Source organism: Fulvia fulva, chromosome 1 (genome assembly GCF_020509005.1).
Source record: "Fulvia fulva chromosome 1, complete sequence".
In the NCBI taxonomy this organism is placed as follows: Eukaryota; Fungi; Ascomycota; class Dothideomycetes; order Mycosphaerellales; family Mycosphaerellaceae; genus Fulvia; species Fulvia fulva.
Window position 1 is genome coordinate 5,670,196 of NC_063012.1, and position 17,060 is coordinate 5,687,255.

General features: G+C 55.8%; 4 protein-coding genes across 4 annotated transcripts; 3 read left to right on the forward strand and 1 right to left on the reverse strand.

Annotated features, from left to right (window-relative positions):
• Positions 1-4,023: 4,023 nt before the first annotated feature.
• CLAFUR5_01098 (Ribosomal RNA-processing protein 12) lies at positions 4,024-10,130 on the forward strand (the record flags this gene model as incomplete). The annotated part of the gene is made up of 6 exons (XM_047900246.1): positions 4,024-4,110; positions 4,162-4,284; positions 4,332-4,412; positions 4,464-5,062; positions 5,116-6,091; positions 6,300-10,130. The coding sequence occupies 6 exons, from the start codon at positions 4,024-4,026 to the stop codon at positions 10,128-10,130; spliced, it is 5,697 nt and encodes a 1,898-aa protein (XP_047757326.1).
• A 188-nt stretch (positions 10,131-10,318) lies between these two features.
• On the reverse strand, positions 10,319-10,880 carry CLAFUR5_01099 (60S ribosomal protein L22; the record flags this gene model as incomplete). The annotated part of the gene is made up of 3 exons (XM_047900247.1): positions 10,319-10,642; positions 10,714-10,803; positions 10,866-10,880. 3 exons carry the CDS (start codon positions 10,878-10,880, stop codon positions 10,319-10,321), a joined length of 429 nt encoding a protein of 142 aa, XP_047757327.1.
• A 353-nt stretch (positions 10,881-11,233) lies between these two features.
• Positions 11,234-13,867, forward strand: CLAFUR5_01100 (BRCT-containing protein 1; the record flags this gene model as incomplete). The annotated part of the gene is made up of 1 exon (XM_047900248.1): positions 11,234-13,867. One exon carries the CDS (start codon positions 11,234-11,236, stop codon positions 13,865-13,867), a length of 2,634 nt encoding a protein of 877 aa, XP_047756313.1.
• Positions 13,868-14,439: 572 nt separating this feature from the next.
• On the forward strand, positions 14,440-16,641 carry CLAFUR5_01101 (uncharacterized protein; the record flags this gene model as incomplete). Its single annotated transcript, XM_047900249.1, has 1 exon — positions 14,440-16,641. The coding sequence occupies one exon, from the start codon at positions 14,440-14,442 to the stop codon at positions 16,639-16,641; it is 2,202 nt and encodes a 733-aa protein (XP_047756314.1).
• Positions 16,642-17,060: the final 419 nt, after the last annotated feature.

Genomic DNA, 17,060 nt, shown 5'->3' on the forward strand with positions numbered 1-17,060 from the left:
GGTCTGTCGTGCAGTCGTGGAGTAGAGGAGAGCTAATCGTTTCGACCTCGCCTACGCATATTGCCCGTGCATACAACGGCGCCGCCCAATGCTTAATGGTAGCACAGGAACCACAGCCGGTCAAAGCGCCGTGCAGAAAGGTGTGGATAGCCGTATGCGGGTGCGATGTCGAAGGTTGACAGCTGTGGGAGCCAGAGGTGGAGTGAGCGTGTGCGCAGTCGGACGGCCGGGGGGCGCGCAGACAAGACACGGGCTTGGTATATCGAGATGGATGGAGGTGTAGTGGGTAGCACAGGCGACGCTTCGTGTCTCTGACAGAGGTGACGGTTTCAGTGGTTCCCGTGCTTCATCAATGCGCCCAGCGCATTCGGGAGGAGCCTGCCTCGAGTGCGAACAGCAGTATCGCTCTATCTTGGACGTTCGCTGCGCCAGGCAGACGAACGACTCGACACGCAGGACTGCGCCGCGCTGGGATCGTGCAGACGCCGGTCTTATGCAGGGCGCGGTGGAAATAGTAAGGCTGAGCGTATGCTGTGCGTCGACGTGGGGTGCAGCGTGCAGCGTGCAGCGCGCAGCGCGCAGGTGGGCGCACTCGTTGGACGCCGAACGGACCGGCAGGCGCGGTGAGCGAGTTGAACAGGCTGAGGTGAAGTGAAGGAACGGGCGTGTGTCGGTCTGGCGAAGGAGTGTCTGGCAGGCAGAGGATGAAGGAACGCTGTACGCTGCTGCGGCTGCGGGTGGTGGTAGTGGTGATGATGGTGGTGGTGGTAGTGATTAAGAGTGGGCGGCGGCGACGGGGAGAGGTGCGGTGCAGTGCAGTGCAGTGCAGTGCAGCACAGTGCGGTGCGAGGCAAAGAAAGTCGTCGAACAGCTCGCAGCCAGGGCCAAGCGAGTCGCGTGCGTGTGGACAGCCCGACAGCACGCTGTGCCAGCTCCAGTTCTTCGACCCGGGGATTCATGTTTTAGGCGTGAACGCTAATCCCGTCCCTTGCACTTGGAACGCGCTTTGGATCTTCCGCATGTCGCTGCGCTACACGATCGAGCACCACTGCACGCCGTTGCCCGGGGGTCAGTCATCAGTCGATGATACATGTTCGTCACCAGCATCTCGTCTACGACTGCGCAGCGCTGCTGCACCGCGCCCGCACAACGCCAGCGCCCGCACAACGCCAGCGCCCGCTCGCCGGTCGACTCGACAGCCTTGTGCGGACCGTGACAATGCCCCTAGTGCGGTGACGTAGCGGAAGACTCAAGGTTCCAAGGTTGGGACGGAAGCCGAATCGCTAGGCAGTGCCCGTACCACTAGTCGAGAGCCATGTACCGAGGGGCTGTGATTGTTACTGTGCCAGCATCATCAATCTTCCGCGCATTTCTCTGTCGCAGACGCTCCCTTGGGCGCCTGCCTGCATCTGCGAATCATCGCCCGCGCAGCCCGTGAAATGGCTGGCCTGTGTGGGCTCGTTTAGACATATGCTCGCAACAATCATCATCCATCATCATCATCGCCATCATAGCCCACCATGCGCTGGCAGCTCTCTTGCGGGCTGCCGCGAGTCCGCGACAGTCGCTGTCGGGCAGCCATGCCCATGCCAGCCGTCACGCGCTCTGTGCTGCAGCTTTCCGACCGACTACGGCTGCAGCGGCCAGCTTCTTCCTCCATTCCTACTAGAGATACGACCTCGCACGTTGTCGCTCGCGCTACCACGGGCGTGTCTGGCAGGATCCTCAGGATGGTCAGGATCACTGTTTCGCACGTTCCGCACCCTGAAAGACCAAGCTCCTGACGTTTGTCACAGCCTGTAATCCGCAATCCGTAATCCGGACACTTTCTTGCAAGAACCACACTGATCGTGCAGGAGAACCGACTAAACAAAATGCTATGGACAGGGGTAGCCAGGCCGGCATATCCGTCTTTGCTATCTTGATTTCGTGCTTGACTGCTGCCCACGTGCTGTCATGCTTCCCGGCCCTGTGAGCATCCACACTGCCTCGATACAACAAACCCTTCCCTGCTTCAACTTCGCCAGGCACCCTCTCTTCGCAGACAGCGTTGTCGCGACGCTTTTGAGAGAGCCCAAGTGGGCGACCGAAGATCCGTCAGTCATCCTTCGCTTGCTTGGCGAGCCAAATTAGCAAGATCATAGTCAAGGAGGATGTCGTACACGGTACAGGGCTGTTCGCCCCACTCAAAAGTCCGCGGACTGGGAATCATCTAGGTTCGTCTTTCGCCCAATCGCTGCCACCGCCATTCATCTGCTACTGACGATTGCTTGCATCTGGCGTGACGACCGCATGATCGGTCACGACCAGTGGCAGCAGGCGGTGAGCACTCCGCAAACCAGTTTCTTGCAGAGACACTGCGAGCTCGGCGACCCTTTGTCACTATTGTATGCACTCAACAACATTCAACGCCTTCGACATGTGACTGGGAAGTCCGCACGCAGGCCATTGTTGCGCTGTTCTGCCCCCGTTTCTGGCTATGTCGAAACACCCAGCTCAATAAAGGACTACAACCCAAGCTTCAAGATCCGGCCGGCAATGCGGGCAAACGAGTGTCAGGCCATGTCTAGTAGCAGGCGCTAAAGCATGCACCCGCCAACACGATTCCGCTGCGTTGGCACTGCGGCTGACCTGAAACCGCAGCGAGTTCGCATCCGCAAGGGGCAGTTCTGTGCAGCAAGCCTGCGGGCTAACCATGCCACTGCGTGCCCTCCGCTTGCACTCATGCACAGAAACTTCGAAGACGTAACACAGATCAGCCGGGATTTCTAAATGGCAGTCACGAGCCAGGCCACACTTCCGATGTGCTTTTGGTTTCAGTGCGAGACATCGCCGATGAGCCAAATAGATAAGTACGTTTCAAGGAACGGAGACCTATCGAAAGAACATCCTACCACCGGCCAGCACTCATTCGCTTTACGCTCTTCGACAGCGAACAAGTTGCCTTGCTGCGTGCGCCGCTCGAAAGAGCTACCGTTTGCTTACTGTAAGAGCTGTCACCAGGACAATGACGCGAAACGAGGCAACCAACATGATGCGAGCTTCAGGTCTGGATCAAAGAGGGGCCATTCGTTTTTGGAGCACTCCTCGCTGCGACGATGATCTTACTGCCATGTCAGTGCGAGCTAGGTCATTGCTTCACAAGGACACGATGACTTTCGCCAGACCGGCTGATGAGCTCCGCGTGTTAGTTTCTGTACTACATGAGGGCTTGCTGCGTACAGCATTGTTCGCTTGATGTGGCCGAATCAGATCTCCCCGGACCTCACGTTGCTTCACAGCAGGCAATATCGACATAAGCCGGTGAGGCTGCCTAGGTCTCTAATCGTGTGTGTCTACCCCGTAATACCTGACTTGACACAAACGCATACTCGTATAACCATGAAGCAGCTGCTCGTAGGCCAGGTCGCTGCTCGGAGGGGGTGATAGATAGGCCTGAAGGGCCAGTACGTGGGAAGCGGCAAGAAGTCATGCTATGTGAAGGCCAAAGCAATGCCCGTGGTCCCTCTGTACGCGGTCCGGCTAGCCGCGATATGACCCTCGACAAGCGTCTGATCGCGTTGCGATCTGATCTACGGGCTCTCGGATAAGATCCGTCTTCTCGCTGACAAAGACAGCCATGATAACCCATGGTTATGATGATGCTTCGTTCTCAGGCCGCCCTAGGCTTCTTATCATGAAGTCCGCTGATGACGTTCATCGCCTATCACAGCCATCTTCACACGTAGCAGTGGAGTCGAGCAATGGAGTCGAGTAGTGGAGCAGGACGTACTCATGGTGCAAGGGAAAAGTGTCCAGCACGTACAAGTGGGAGATGATGGTGACTTCGAAGAATGTGTGCATCTCGGTCGAGCCCGCGCGGCTCGCCCCGCGATCAATTCTGTTCATTCAACGACCCATCAAAACAGAAGCACTTTCAAAGTTCACGGAACCGTCGCTCAACACTTCTCCTGACGGTGCGGCCAATGTTACATCAGCATCAACATCACCCTCAGGCTGTGTTGGGCGGTCGTATGAAGTTTCATGGCTGCTCCGCTAGACTCTCCGCTCGAAAAGCAGGCACCGCCAGTCGAGCCTTTGGTTGTCGGGCTCTATAGACGTCTCTTTCGGGTGAGAGAGGTCTAATGCTCGCTAGTACAAGCATCCTACTGATTTTGCCAGGATTCCGAAGTCGACGAAAGAGACGATGAATTCTGGCAGACGCTATTCCTTCTGAAGCCAGATAAAGCAACACTTCGCCAAGTGATCGAAGAGACCGAGGCCGACACACTCCTTCATGCTCAAGTCCGTCTCCTGGTGAAGGTGAATGATCTGCCGCTAAGTCTTGGCAGCATTTACCACAGCAGCTTCTCTTGCATGCCCTTGCGAAGGTCAAAGGTGGCGAGGCCCCAGCACAGGAACATGCTCTCGAAGTAGGTCACATGTTCTCGTACATTCGCATGGCACGCCAGCTTATGACCTAGACTCTGACAGTATTCTTCGCGGTTGTGCTCGCGAAGAAGTATACGAACCCAAGCTCGGACGTTATCGAAGTGCTAGCTGGCCTCGATCATGTTGATTCTGTGTTCTCCGACCTCGTCAGCACGCTTGACCAAGCGATCAAGGATGGTCAGTCGCCGGAAGTGCGTCAGAAGGCAGTCCGAGCTGCGATTGCCATAGTCACTGGAGGCTACCAAACAGCACTAGTTTCGTATTTCGTGCAGAAAGACTTCTTCCCAGCATTGATGAAGATGGTGTACCAGCTGGAGAACCCTCTCTGGGCATCGGAGCCCCTGCTGCTGACCGCACTACTGGCCAACTACAACAAGTTCGAATCACACAATCAGTATCGGGTCCGATTCTCTGACTTCGTTAACGAGGAGACCATGATACGCGTAGTGCAGAGCGTTGCATGGACGACGACGATACTTCGTCAGCGCTACATTGAGGTCCAAGACGACTCTCCAATTGCTTGGAGTCTGGGTGGTACATTATCATACGTCGGTCTGGGTCGGCTTGCCGGTGCAAAGCCAGCTAAGCCCCCTTTGACGGAAGAGCAGCAGAAGGAGCTGTTTTCTCAGCAGTAAGTCCTTTTGATATGCCTCACTTCGCCGGAGCCACACTGACAGAAAGCAGACCAGGAGGGGAGGCTGCCTCATTGCTTACGCTCTACGACTTTGTGTTGGCGAACAAGCTATTCCGCCACCATTTCGTCGCCATCGGCAGCGATAGGAACGAACGTGCTGAGCACTCACCCTTCAGCAAGTTCCTCTCATTCACATCGTACCTGTGTCAGCACGCATATCGAAACATTCGAGCAAGCCTGTATTCCCACTTTACTATGCTCATATTGCTGCTACTGGTAGAGGACCCGAACATAGTCAAACTGCTATGCGAGACTTCATCTCCAGTTCGACTTTGTCGGCAAAGACAACCGCTACTGCCATTGGCCACTGAGAACCGACCATACATCACTACCGTAGTCGACGTATTGATCGATGGCCTCAACCACAATCTGCGCAAGAGACTCGACACACACTTCTACCGGCAGGATATTGCCATCTTGTCTTGTATCGTGTCTTACTTATCAAAAACCAGAACAAAGCTTCACTGTCACTGGTCCGAGGTCTGGCGCTCACTACTGGCATTTGTGCGGTTCCTTACGCAATACGCAGACGATTTGAAGACTCTTTCGGGAATAATCCAGCTAGCCGAAGGCGTGACGAATCTTCTGACACTGTCACTAACTAATGGAGAGGCTATCCTTCCTGACGCTACGGCGTACGACGACCTTTTCTACAAGCTGGTGGAGTCAGGCGAAGCACTCATCAAGTTTCGAGATGTGTATGAGCTTAGCGGACCAGAAACACATAGTGCGGTCAACTCACTAATTGGCGTGTCGAGACATTACCAAGAGCTCATAGACTCACAGAAGAGCAAGAGCACTGTCCTAACGCCTCGAGAGGTCAACCAAATCATCAAGCAGGGTTACGAGACACTGTCGATTGAGACGCGGGAAGGTCTGGATCAGATGGAGAAGTATCGCGAGGTTGACTACAAAGTCGACTTGAAGAAGATTACGCGGATCGCTGTCAACGATGCAGCAGCATTGGTACATGTATCTTCATAGCAATGATGTAGCATGGGTACCGAGCGTGTGCGAATCAAGACTTGACGTGTGCCACATGAATATTTGACCGCCCGTCGGCGATTCGTCGCTTATGTCCGTGAAAAAAAGTCCCGTCGCTTGTACATGGGGGTACCTCCTAGGTTTAACGAACTTCCATACATGTGACTGACCTCTGTCTGCCAAACAGTAGCTGGCTGCTGATGCGACGTTCGACATGTCGTCGCTAGAGGAGAGGCTGCAGAAGATCCGAAACTCACCGAAACTGCAGAACCAGCAGCAGACTTCCGTCGTCCTCAACGCCATCGACGACACGCTGCGATCGCAGAAGAGCGAAGGCACACCGACCGCATACTTCGCCGCCCTGCTCTCACTGCTGGGCCAGTACATCTCGACCGACAAAGGACCGGTCAACAAGGACGTGGCCGCAGCAGTTGTCTACCTCCTCGACCTCGTCACCAGCCATGTGCCGGCACCGCTCTTGCGATCCAAGTTCCCTCAGATCCTCACAAGCCTTGCGCCGGCATTGACACACCCTGATGCCGAGGCGCCGCTGCTCAGAGCCAGCATTGGATGCTTGCAGTCGCTGCTGATCGCACAGGACTCGCAGTCATGGGCGCTACCGCAGTCACGATCGCAGTCGAGTCCGCGCGATGCCGTGGGTGGGCTGCTGGCGCTGTCCATGGACCACCGACCGAAAGTCAGGAAGCGGGCACAAGATGCGCTGAGCAACGTGCTGATGCACCCTCCGCCTTCGCCGTCATTGGATCATCCCTGCGCCGACATGTGTGCTCAGACTGCGTTGCAACACCTTCAAAAAGCAGTCGAAGACGCCACCAGCAAGAAGAGGAAGCAGCGACAGAGGGGCGACACACAGCATGAACCGAGTCTTATGCACGCCTTACAGCTCGTGATGACCGTTGCTTCGTCGCAGAACAGCTGGCCCAGCAAGAAGATCGATGCTCTCTGTGAAGTTCTGCTGAACATTTCGAGAGGCAGCAACGAGTTCATGACCATGGCTGCGTTCGAGATATTCGAGATCATCTTCGCTGGGCTTGCCGACGAAGTGTCATCTTCCAAGCTTCCGAGATTACTCGAAGTCATCACCGACTTGCAGCCATCGCAAAACGACTCGCAGCTTCTGCCTCCGTGGATTGCAGTGCTGAGCAGAGGTTACGAAGTGTTCGCGCAAGTGGAACCCGAGGAGACTTTCGAGAAGCTCCCTGGACTTTTCGGCAAGATTTGTACCTTCCTCGCATCCTCTTCCCACAACATCCGCATCTCTGCCTCTGCGTGTCTTATCTCGCTACTTCACAACTGTGTGCCAAGCTCTGTCATCCTCGACCCCTCCATCATGGACGAGAAGGTGCTGGAGAATGTTGCCAAGATTATGCGCGACCTGCTGAGTGTCAAGTATCAGACTGCATGGATGGACGTGTTTCATGTGCTCTCTGCAGGCTTTGAGGTGCTGCGGTGGAGGTCGCATCCCTTGTTGGACGATATTGTCAAGACGATCGGAGATCTTCGCAGCGACGACTCTTTTGCAGGCAAGAAAGAGGCCGATACTGTGCTTTCTGCGGCTATCAAGTATGCTGGTCCCGATGCCGTACTCTCAGTGCTACCTCTCAATCTCGGAAAGACTGCTTCTGGACCTGGTCGGGCATGGCTGCTGCCCATCATGCGTGACTCTGTCAGCAACACCAGGTTGGCGCACTTTCGGTCCGAGCTGGTTCCCCTTAGCGAGAACCTGTTTCAGCGAGTCCTTAACCACGGCAGCGGTGAGAAGACCATGGAGATCAAGGTCTTCGAGACAATTGTCAGTCAAATCTGGTCATGTTTACCAGGGTACTGTGAGCTGCCATTGGATCTTGAGGACGCGTTTGATCAGACTTTTGCAGAGATGCTCAGCAACTTGTTGTACCAACAACCGCAAATGAGAACAGACATCTGCAAGGCTCTTCAGAATCTTGTCGACACGAACAAGGCCGTTGCGGAAGTAGATGGCGAGGAAGATCTGCTTCAACAAGGACGGCTCACTGGACAGGAGGCGCAAGCCAACCTCAAGCATATGTCTGGGTCCGCGGGTAACATTCTTGCAGTCCTTTTCAACGTCTACAGTCAGACCTTACCGCACAATCGTGGCAATCTATTACAGTGTATCAATGCTTATCTGAGCATCACGCCCGAACCCGAACTTCTCGAAACCTATCAGCGTGTGGCCGTCATGCTCGAAAGCGCTGTAGCCGAGACTGGCTCTCAGACACAGGCTGATAAGCAGAAAGAACGTGGCTCCAGCAAAGATGCGAAGGACAATATGCCGCCCACATCGCATACGCTCATGGACCTCATCATCACCATCTCTACCTACCTACCAAGGGACAGCTTTGCGGGACTTTTCAACATGGCCGCAAACATCGTCAACAAGCAGGATGATCCTCAGCTACAGAAGAAGGCCTACAAGTTGATTCCACGACTTTCCGAGTCCGAGGTTGGCCGTCAAGCACTGGCTGAGCGCAGTGCTGACCTGCAGCAGCTTTTGTTGTCCTCGGCCGAAAAGGTATCGGCACCGGCCCGCCGTGATCGACTGGCCTCAATCGCAGAGATCATACCAGGTCTTCCACCGTCAGAGCTTCAATTCATCCCTTCGATCATCTCCGAGGTCGTCATTGGTGTCAAGGAAGTTAACGAGAAAGCTCGGACTGCGGCCTTCGATTTGTTGGTGCTGATGGGCGAGAAAATGGCCGAAGGGGGAACAGTCGTCAACGCAAAGGTGCCGCACATGCCACCTGATGCGCCTTCCGTGCCTGCCAGCTTGGAGGAATATTTCACAATGGTGTCCGCCGGTTTGGCAGGCTCCACGCCTCACATGATTTCTGCGTCTATCACTGCTTTGACCAGACTGCTCTATGAATTCCACGGTCGTCTCCCCGAAGGGACCGTCACAGACCTGGTGCAGACCATGGACCTTTTCTTGACTTCAAACAATCGAGAAATTGTGCGATCTGTCCTTGGCTTCGTCAAAGTTTGCATAATCTCATTACCAAGCACTCTGGTCCTCCCACGGCTGGAGACGCTGATACCAAATCTGATTGTGTGGAGTCATGAACACAAGCAGCATTTCAGAGCCAAGGTCAAGCATATCTTCGAGCGCATGATCAGGAGGTTTGGGGTTGACACTGTTGAGAGATACACGCCAGAAGCAGACAAGAAGCTTATCTCGAACATCCGCAAGACGCGTGAGCGAAGGAAGAAGAAGCGAGACGCCGGAGAGGACGATGAAGACGTCGCGGTGGGTGCTGAGAAGCGACGCAGCAAGTTTGAAAGCGAGTACGATGAAGCTGTATATGGCTCTGCGTCAGACGAAGACGATTCCGGTTCAGATATCTCGGATGATGAAGTGCTGGGCCGAGCTGCAGCGAAAGGCAGGAAAGCCAAACAGGGCGGAAGCCAGTACATCGTGGAAGATGATGACGAGCCTCTTGACCTCCTGGACCGCAAAGCTCTGGCTCATGTGTCTTCAACGAAGCCCGCCAAGAGAGGTGCTTCAGGAGAGGGCAAGAAGAACAAGGCCAAAACCGACATTGACGGCAAGCTGGTATTCAACGAGAGCTCTGACGATGAATTAATGGGCTTTGACGACCACGGCATGGCTGGAGGTGCGGAGCCCGGGGATGGTACGCTGGAGGGTGGTATCAACGCCTACGTCAACGCTATCAAGGGCAAGCACGCAGCTGAACGTGGCCAGCGTGGCAAGCTAAAGTTTAAGAATGTCCGGGGTGACGAGGATGAGATGGACGTTGATGAGGACGATGCTATGGCTGCTAAGAAGAAGCTCGATGCTGTTAAGAGTCCTCGCGGGGGTAAGCAAAAGCCGGAGAGACGATCATTGAATGGGGACAAGACCCGAGGTGGCGGCTTGAGCGGTGGCAAGGTCCATAAAGCTGGAGCTGGCAGGGGCGGAGCATTCAAGCATGGTCTGCAGCGATCACGAGGAGGCAGGGGAGGCAGGGGAGGCAGAACGTAGATGAGATGTGAGAAAGTTGGGAGGGGGCCTTTGTTTGTAACTGTTGACAGCTGCAATAGCACGTGCACGCCATGACCACACCATGCATGTAAGTTGTCGCGGGCTAACTACCAACGGCCTCCGTTGGCTATTTGTACCACCGCTATCCCTCAATGTATCATGCAAACTCAGACGGGCATGGGCATCGTTCACTCGTCATCCTCCTCCTCGCCCTCACCAACGACGTTGAAGAACTTCAGGCTGTACTCGCCCTTGCTGGTGCTGACCACACGGAGCCAGTCACGGAGCTGCTGCTTCTTCAGAAACTTCTTGGTCAGGTACTTGAGGTAGCGACCGGAGAAGTCCTGGTGTGCGACGACCTCGATCTTGCCGTCGCCGAGGTTGGAGACGGTAATGTTGTCGCCGAGGTTACCGGTGCGGCCCTCGACCTTGATGCGCTGCTGGAGGAAGGTGGCGAAAGCAGAGGGGTCGAAGATGCGGTCCTGGGTTGGCTGCTGGGCGTTGATGATGAACTGTGAGACGCATCGTTGTTAGCGGCGGGCGGGGTGGAGGAGGCTCAATGCCATGGACGGCGCACACATACCTTCTTGGTCGTCTTCTGGCCCTTCTTTGGAGCGCCCTTCAGGCCGCCGCCGCCGGCAGTTGGTCTCTTCTGTTCAAACTCATTCTCAGCCTACTGCTCTGTGTCGAGACAGCCAGTCAAGGCGTCGACGGGCAGCATAGCGATATACATACAGTGCCTGCAACCATTGTGAGGGGCGTGATGTGCTGTGGTGTGTCGTGTGGTGGAGAGCGGCGCAAAGAAATGGATATCCTACGCCTGGGGGGAAAAGAGGATGTGTGTGTGTGTGTGTGCGCGCTCTGTGTGAGATGGCTTCACCCGTTGCATGCGCCTTCGCCGAAAAAATGGGTGCCGAAAGATCTTGGCTCGCAGCGAAAGTGCACAGTCACGTGATTGCGCCCACGTGTGGCGTTCGTGATTGCCTCCAGCTCCTCGTCGCGTCGCTCTCGCCTGCCTATTGCCCGCTGCCACAACATCTCTCGACAATCATCCGTTCCCACCCACACCCACACCTACACCCACACCTACACCCACACCCACGATGGCGGAGGAGGAGAGCTTCGGCGCGCTGTTCCACAACGTCGTGTTCACCATCATGCCCAGCGATGACCTGGAGGACGACGAGAAGACGGAGGTCTTGGCCGCGTTGGAGAGCAATGGCGGACGCTACGTGCCACTGCGCTCCAGCGACCAGCAGATTGACGAGCTGGACAACATCACGCACATCATCTCGACCACGATCGAGTTTCCACAGTATGCCTTGACCGTCGAGCGGGGCATCAGCACGGTGAAGCCATCCTGGGTGGCGCACAGCGCGAGGAAGAGCAAGCAAGCATCGGCCCGCCAACACAGTCCAGACCCGAGTCAGTACTTTCACAACGTCGTCGTCACTTGTGCCGATCTGCCAGAGGGCGATGCAGAGGCCATCACTGCCGGCGTCATGGCTCTCGGTGGCCAATTCAGCCATCCACTTACCAAGCTGGTCACTCACGTGGTGACCATGAGCCTGGACCATCCCAAGTGCAAGGCCATCAAGGACAAGGGACATAAATGCAAGCTAGTGCTGCCTCACTGGTTCGATGATTGCTTTCGGCTGGGCAAGAAGATCAGCGAGAGACCATACGAGTTCCCCGATCCGGAACTGCTTCGAAGAAACAACAAGCCACATGTCAAGGCATATCCCTCCCCGGACCTCGAAGGCGCGGTGAGCCCATCACCAACGAAGGTTCCAGGTGGCAGCCCGCCGCCCAGCCCGTCTGAGTCTCGCAAGAATCTGAACGCCCTCATGTGCAAGGACATCTTCTTGGACAACGACCTCGAGCTATCTGACAACCTCAAGGAAACGATCAATAGACTAATAGTCTACGCTGGGGGTGTCGTGGTAAGCAAAGTTGACGAGGCGGATATCTACATTGGGTACTTTCGGGACGGTGCCAACTATATCGCTGCTTCTCGTGCTGGCAAGGAAGTCGCGAACCTGGCATGGCTATACCATGTCATCAACCAGAACAAGTACACGACACCTTTGAAGCGCCTATTTCACTACCCAGTGCCACGCAATGGTGTCCCAGGTTTCAAAGACATGAAAATCAGCTTGTCGAACTACGCCGGCGACTCTCGCAACTACATCGAGAACCTCATTCGCATTTGTGGGGCCGAGTATACCAAGACCATGAAGCAGGACAACACCCACCTTGTCACAGCGCACAAGAACGGCGAAAAGTGTGAAGCAGCTTCGGAGTGGAACATCAAGGTGGTCAATCATCTCTGGTTGGAGGAGAGCTACGCCAAATGCGCCATACAATCTTGCACGAACGACAAATATACCACGTTTCCCACAAGAACAAACCTTGGGGAAGTGACCGGTCGAACAGGTCTCGACATGGCCAGTGTCGAAAAGCAATTCTTCCCGAAGGCTAGGTCGCCTCAGAAGAAGCCTGCAGAGAAGCCATCTCCACGCAAGACTGTTCCCACCTCGAATGTGCTCGCAGAAGGGGTAACCATGCAAGAAGATGACGTTGGTGTCCCGACGACCATCGCAGAAGCAGAGGAGATGGACGTCGATCCGGCTGAGCCAATGACTGTGAAGAAGCCGCGAGGCAGGACACCACGCTCTGCTGCCGCCACACCACGTGTGGCGAGCGCTAGGGAAAACGCGACTCCAGCAATCACCAGCACTGGCCGTGCGTCGAAGTCGAAAGCGCTCAACAGCATTCATGACTCTGCAGAAGACATCGCCCTATATCAAAAAGAACTGAAGCGAAAGGGTGGTGTCACGCATGGCAGGGAGCGCCGCGCTAGCGTTGCAGAAATGTCCTCGCCTGCTCCAGCAACGCGGAACTCGCGCAAGCGGCCGAGCGAAGAGTACGAGGTGACAGCCCAGGGCAGTGACCTTAGCGATGGCGAGACTCAAGATTCTCGCGCGAAACAGAACAAGAAAGCCAAGCACTCCGTCTCGTCCACGCTACCACCAGTACAATACCGTATGATGGTGACTGGTGATGACCGCTGGACGAACAACGCGAAGAAGGAGGCCGCCGACAAGGCGATCCTACGCGGGCTCGGTGTTCTGCTGACACAAGATCCTGCTCATGTTGACATACTTGTTGCCCCAAAGATTCTTCGAACGAAGAAGTTTGTGTCGGCGTTGGCTTGTGCGCCTCTCGTTGTGGACACATCCTTCCTGGAATACGCGCTCAGTAAGAAGAAGCTTCAGGACAATCCACCAATACTCAAGGACAAGGACAACGAGGATCGACTCGGATTCACGCTTTCTGAAAGTCTTAAGCTGGCCAAGCGGAACAAGCGCAAGCTGTTCGCAAACTGGGCCATCTGTGTGACGAAAGACGTCAATGGTGGCTTCGACACATACAAGGAGATCATCTCGTTGAACGGCGGCGAGACGATGATGTATCAAGGTCGGCAGAAACTATCACTCGCAAAGCCCACCAACCAAGCAGGCAACGAGTTTGACTACGTCTACTTGGTATCTGGGAAGAGCGAAGCTGAAATGAAGCTGTGGAAGAAATTCCGCGAGAATGCAAGCAGCCAAGGTGTGGAAGCCAAGATCGTGTCCTCCGACTGGGTGTTGAACGCAGCCATGAGCCAGAAGATCACGCTGTCGGAGAAGTGGGTGCTTGACGAGGAAGATGAAATGGGCCAATGCGAAATTTGAGATGGAGCCGCTTCCGAGAAACATGGTCGTTGACAGCGCTTGCTAGGCTTTCTCTGGACGCTCAGGCCTCAACCGCGGCGGGTTTGGTGGGCGATTCGGCTTGATAGACGTTTGACATTTGCTGGTGTGTTAGCGAGGCGTTTGTAGGGGGGGGGGGCAGCGAGACTCATGAAATGCATTGACTTTGTTCTGCTGCGTCTCGTTCATTCTGTGCATGCGTGAAAGAAGTGTGCTGTTGTTGTTGTTGAGCTGATGAACAGTGTCAAGACGACGGCATGAGGTGCCATGATTGGCGCGCCAGCGAAGCTCCTCCACACCTGACGTCGCGAAGCAGCTGCACGGTCATGCCGGGAGCTTCTGTCAGCCATGTGCTTAGCCTTGCCTTGCGAGACACGCGATCGTTCTTACATACAGTACACGCTCGTGCTGCTCTCACGTCACGCCGTCTACCAGAGACAGACTTTCGACCTGCTGCACGTAGCCTGAGTGGCATTGCCAATGTGACGAGGCGTGTACCGCGAGTCGATGGGGCGCGGTCGAAGGCTGGTTAAACAGTGGACAAGACGGGACACATGGACGAGATGGGAGACGGCGTAGCGCAATCGGCGCCCACGAATGCTGCTGCTGCTGCCGCTGCCGCTCTATCGACACCAGGAAGGGTCCCCTTCAAGTCCGGTCGCAGCTTCTCTGATCCACCCATCACCACTACGAACACCGCCATCACCACCACCACCACCACCACCACCTCCTCCTCCTCCTCCTCCTCCTCCTCCTCCTCCTCCTCCTCCTCCTCCTCCTCCTCCTCCTCCTCCGTTACCCTCCTCCAGCCGTCGCCCGAGTTCAAGGAGCGGCAACGCAGCAGAGACGACCATGCTCTGCCTGCAACGCCGCGTCCCATCCGCCGACCCGATCTGCTCGCGAGAGGCCTGACCTTACAACTCCCTCCCCCGCGAGTCTCCTCCGCCGAAGCGCAGCCCGCTCGAGCGCTGTCGCCCTTCACCCTCCCGCCCAGTCCGAAGCCCGACAACCGCAGTCTCGACAGTACGGTCTCGGGTACCGGCGCTAGCTCCACAGCGTACATGCACTCACCTGATCTCTCGCATTCACCAGTCACCAACCTGCCACGACACTCGCGCGGCCTTGACTTCTCACGTGCATGCACAAGACTACATCACTCCACTGTTGCCGAGAGCAGTCCCGACTCCTCGCCCATCATCACTCAGCGGGCTGTCAACATCCCTGGTCGCAAGATGTCTGTCGGCAGCATGGCACTGGACTCGCCAAATGTCATGGGGCCATCGAGTCTGCCTTGGGCGATGCCTGCCGCGGAGAAGAGCACTATGAGCAGCTCAGTGGGCAGCGTGAACATGCTGGGCAGTGATATGGAGAGCACCGATAGCGACGAGGACGCCAGCATGGGCGGCGACGATACCGAGGACCCCATGTTCACCACACCCCAGGTTCACAAGCTCCACAATCCAAGTATGCCTACACCATTTCACGCACCGCCATTGACACCCAGTGGTAGCGCTACTTGGGCTACAGGTAGTCACTTTTCGCCTGCACAGACCAGCCTGATGAAGACCATGAGGAGATCGAGGCTGCAGAAGCCAGGCCGGAGGAGCAGAAAGAGTTCGAGCAGTGCAAGTGGAAGTGGCTACAGCTCCGTCAACTCACCACGTGCAACCTCACCTCCACCCTTGCGCAGCATCGAGTCTGCTGCAAACAATGGGTACTTCTCGTGGACAAATACTGCTCGAAGCCGGCGGGAGAGTCTGGCTATGGGACCAGACGGCTTACATCTGTCAAGTGGCAACGACAGCGGTGATGAAGCCTCACGCGATCCCTCCAATCCTTCCACACCTGGCGTTGTGAGAAGACCCGTCACCCGCCGCGGGAACCTCTTGCCAAAGACCAAAGGCTTCGCCCGAATCCGTGCGGCTCTCCTCGAGGAAGCAGCACCCGTTGATACGGAAAACAAAAAAGAACACGAGACGATGCGTCAAGTCCGTGAACGAGACACAAGCGTGGGCGATCGCGAGCCTGATCGCCCGACAACAGCTACCGCTGCCTCGTCGCCGAATCTTCTCCCAGCTGTGCCAGAGTGCGCTCAGGAAGACTTGGGCAGGGACGAAAGCATGGATGCTGATAGTCGAGGCCTCGGTATGAACTTCGCTGCTCATGCTAGTCGCAACAGTGGTGGCATGAATTACTGGAATCGCTTTGATCCTGCGATGCGGACACCGCCACCTCCGACTTTCGCTCGGCAGTGCAGTAGCGCCATGTCTGATGTTAACATGGACTCTCCAATGGGTGACCTGTGGCGTCGACCACGAGCACGATCGTCTGCATCCGATGCGAGCGAAGCCTTCGTACCGACTGGTCCTCAGAACGGAGCCACCACTGCCGTCAGCGATGACATGCATCTACAGCATTTCAAGAAGCGTAGACGAGAGGATGACTTCGACATCATGACTATAAAACGTCGTGCCGTGAGCCCAGGAATTTCAGCGCAGAATAGCCCTGTCCTGACCAACTCGCCTACCACCAAGACCACCAATGGCGATGTGTTGTGGGGCCTGCCACCGGAGAAGAAGGACAAAAAGGATCTCATTTCCTCTGATAGCTCTTTGCCGAGCGCAGGCACGCCTCAGCTGCAACCCATTAGGAGCGGTGGCAGCTCGATTGGTACGTTGGCCAGTCAAGGCAAAAAGCTCGGGTTGCAGCCCATGGCGGACACGAATGACGGCTTGATGAAGATGAGCATTGAATAGCATTTTGCATTTTTATGGCGACTGGGTTAGCGAAGGCGTTCTGGAGCATCATGGTGGACGCAGGAGCTCCAAACATCGTGTATCATGAGCAGAATTGACAATCACGAAGATAATCGTTCACCTACTGACTGCGTCTTCGTGCTGTCGTGTCAGACCAAAGCTGCTTCAAGACCGAATCGCTTGCAACAATGGTATGCATCTTGCCTACCATACTGTCATTCCGCCCGCTCAGTCCGTTGTCTGGCGCGGTTCTAATGAGTTCTTCGCAAAACGCTCGCTGTGGCACCCACAGCTCACTCCGCGATACGCTGATCCCAGCTCGGATGAGCTTCCGGCGAATGCTGCGATGCTCCATGGCAGTCCAGACCTTGACCGTATTTCTCTGCGGTTGATAAACCATTGCAGCTCATGACCTTCCC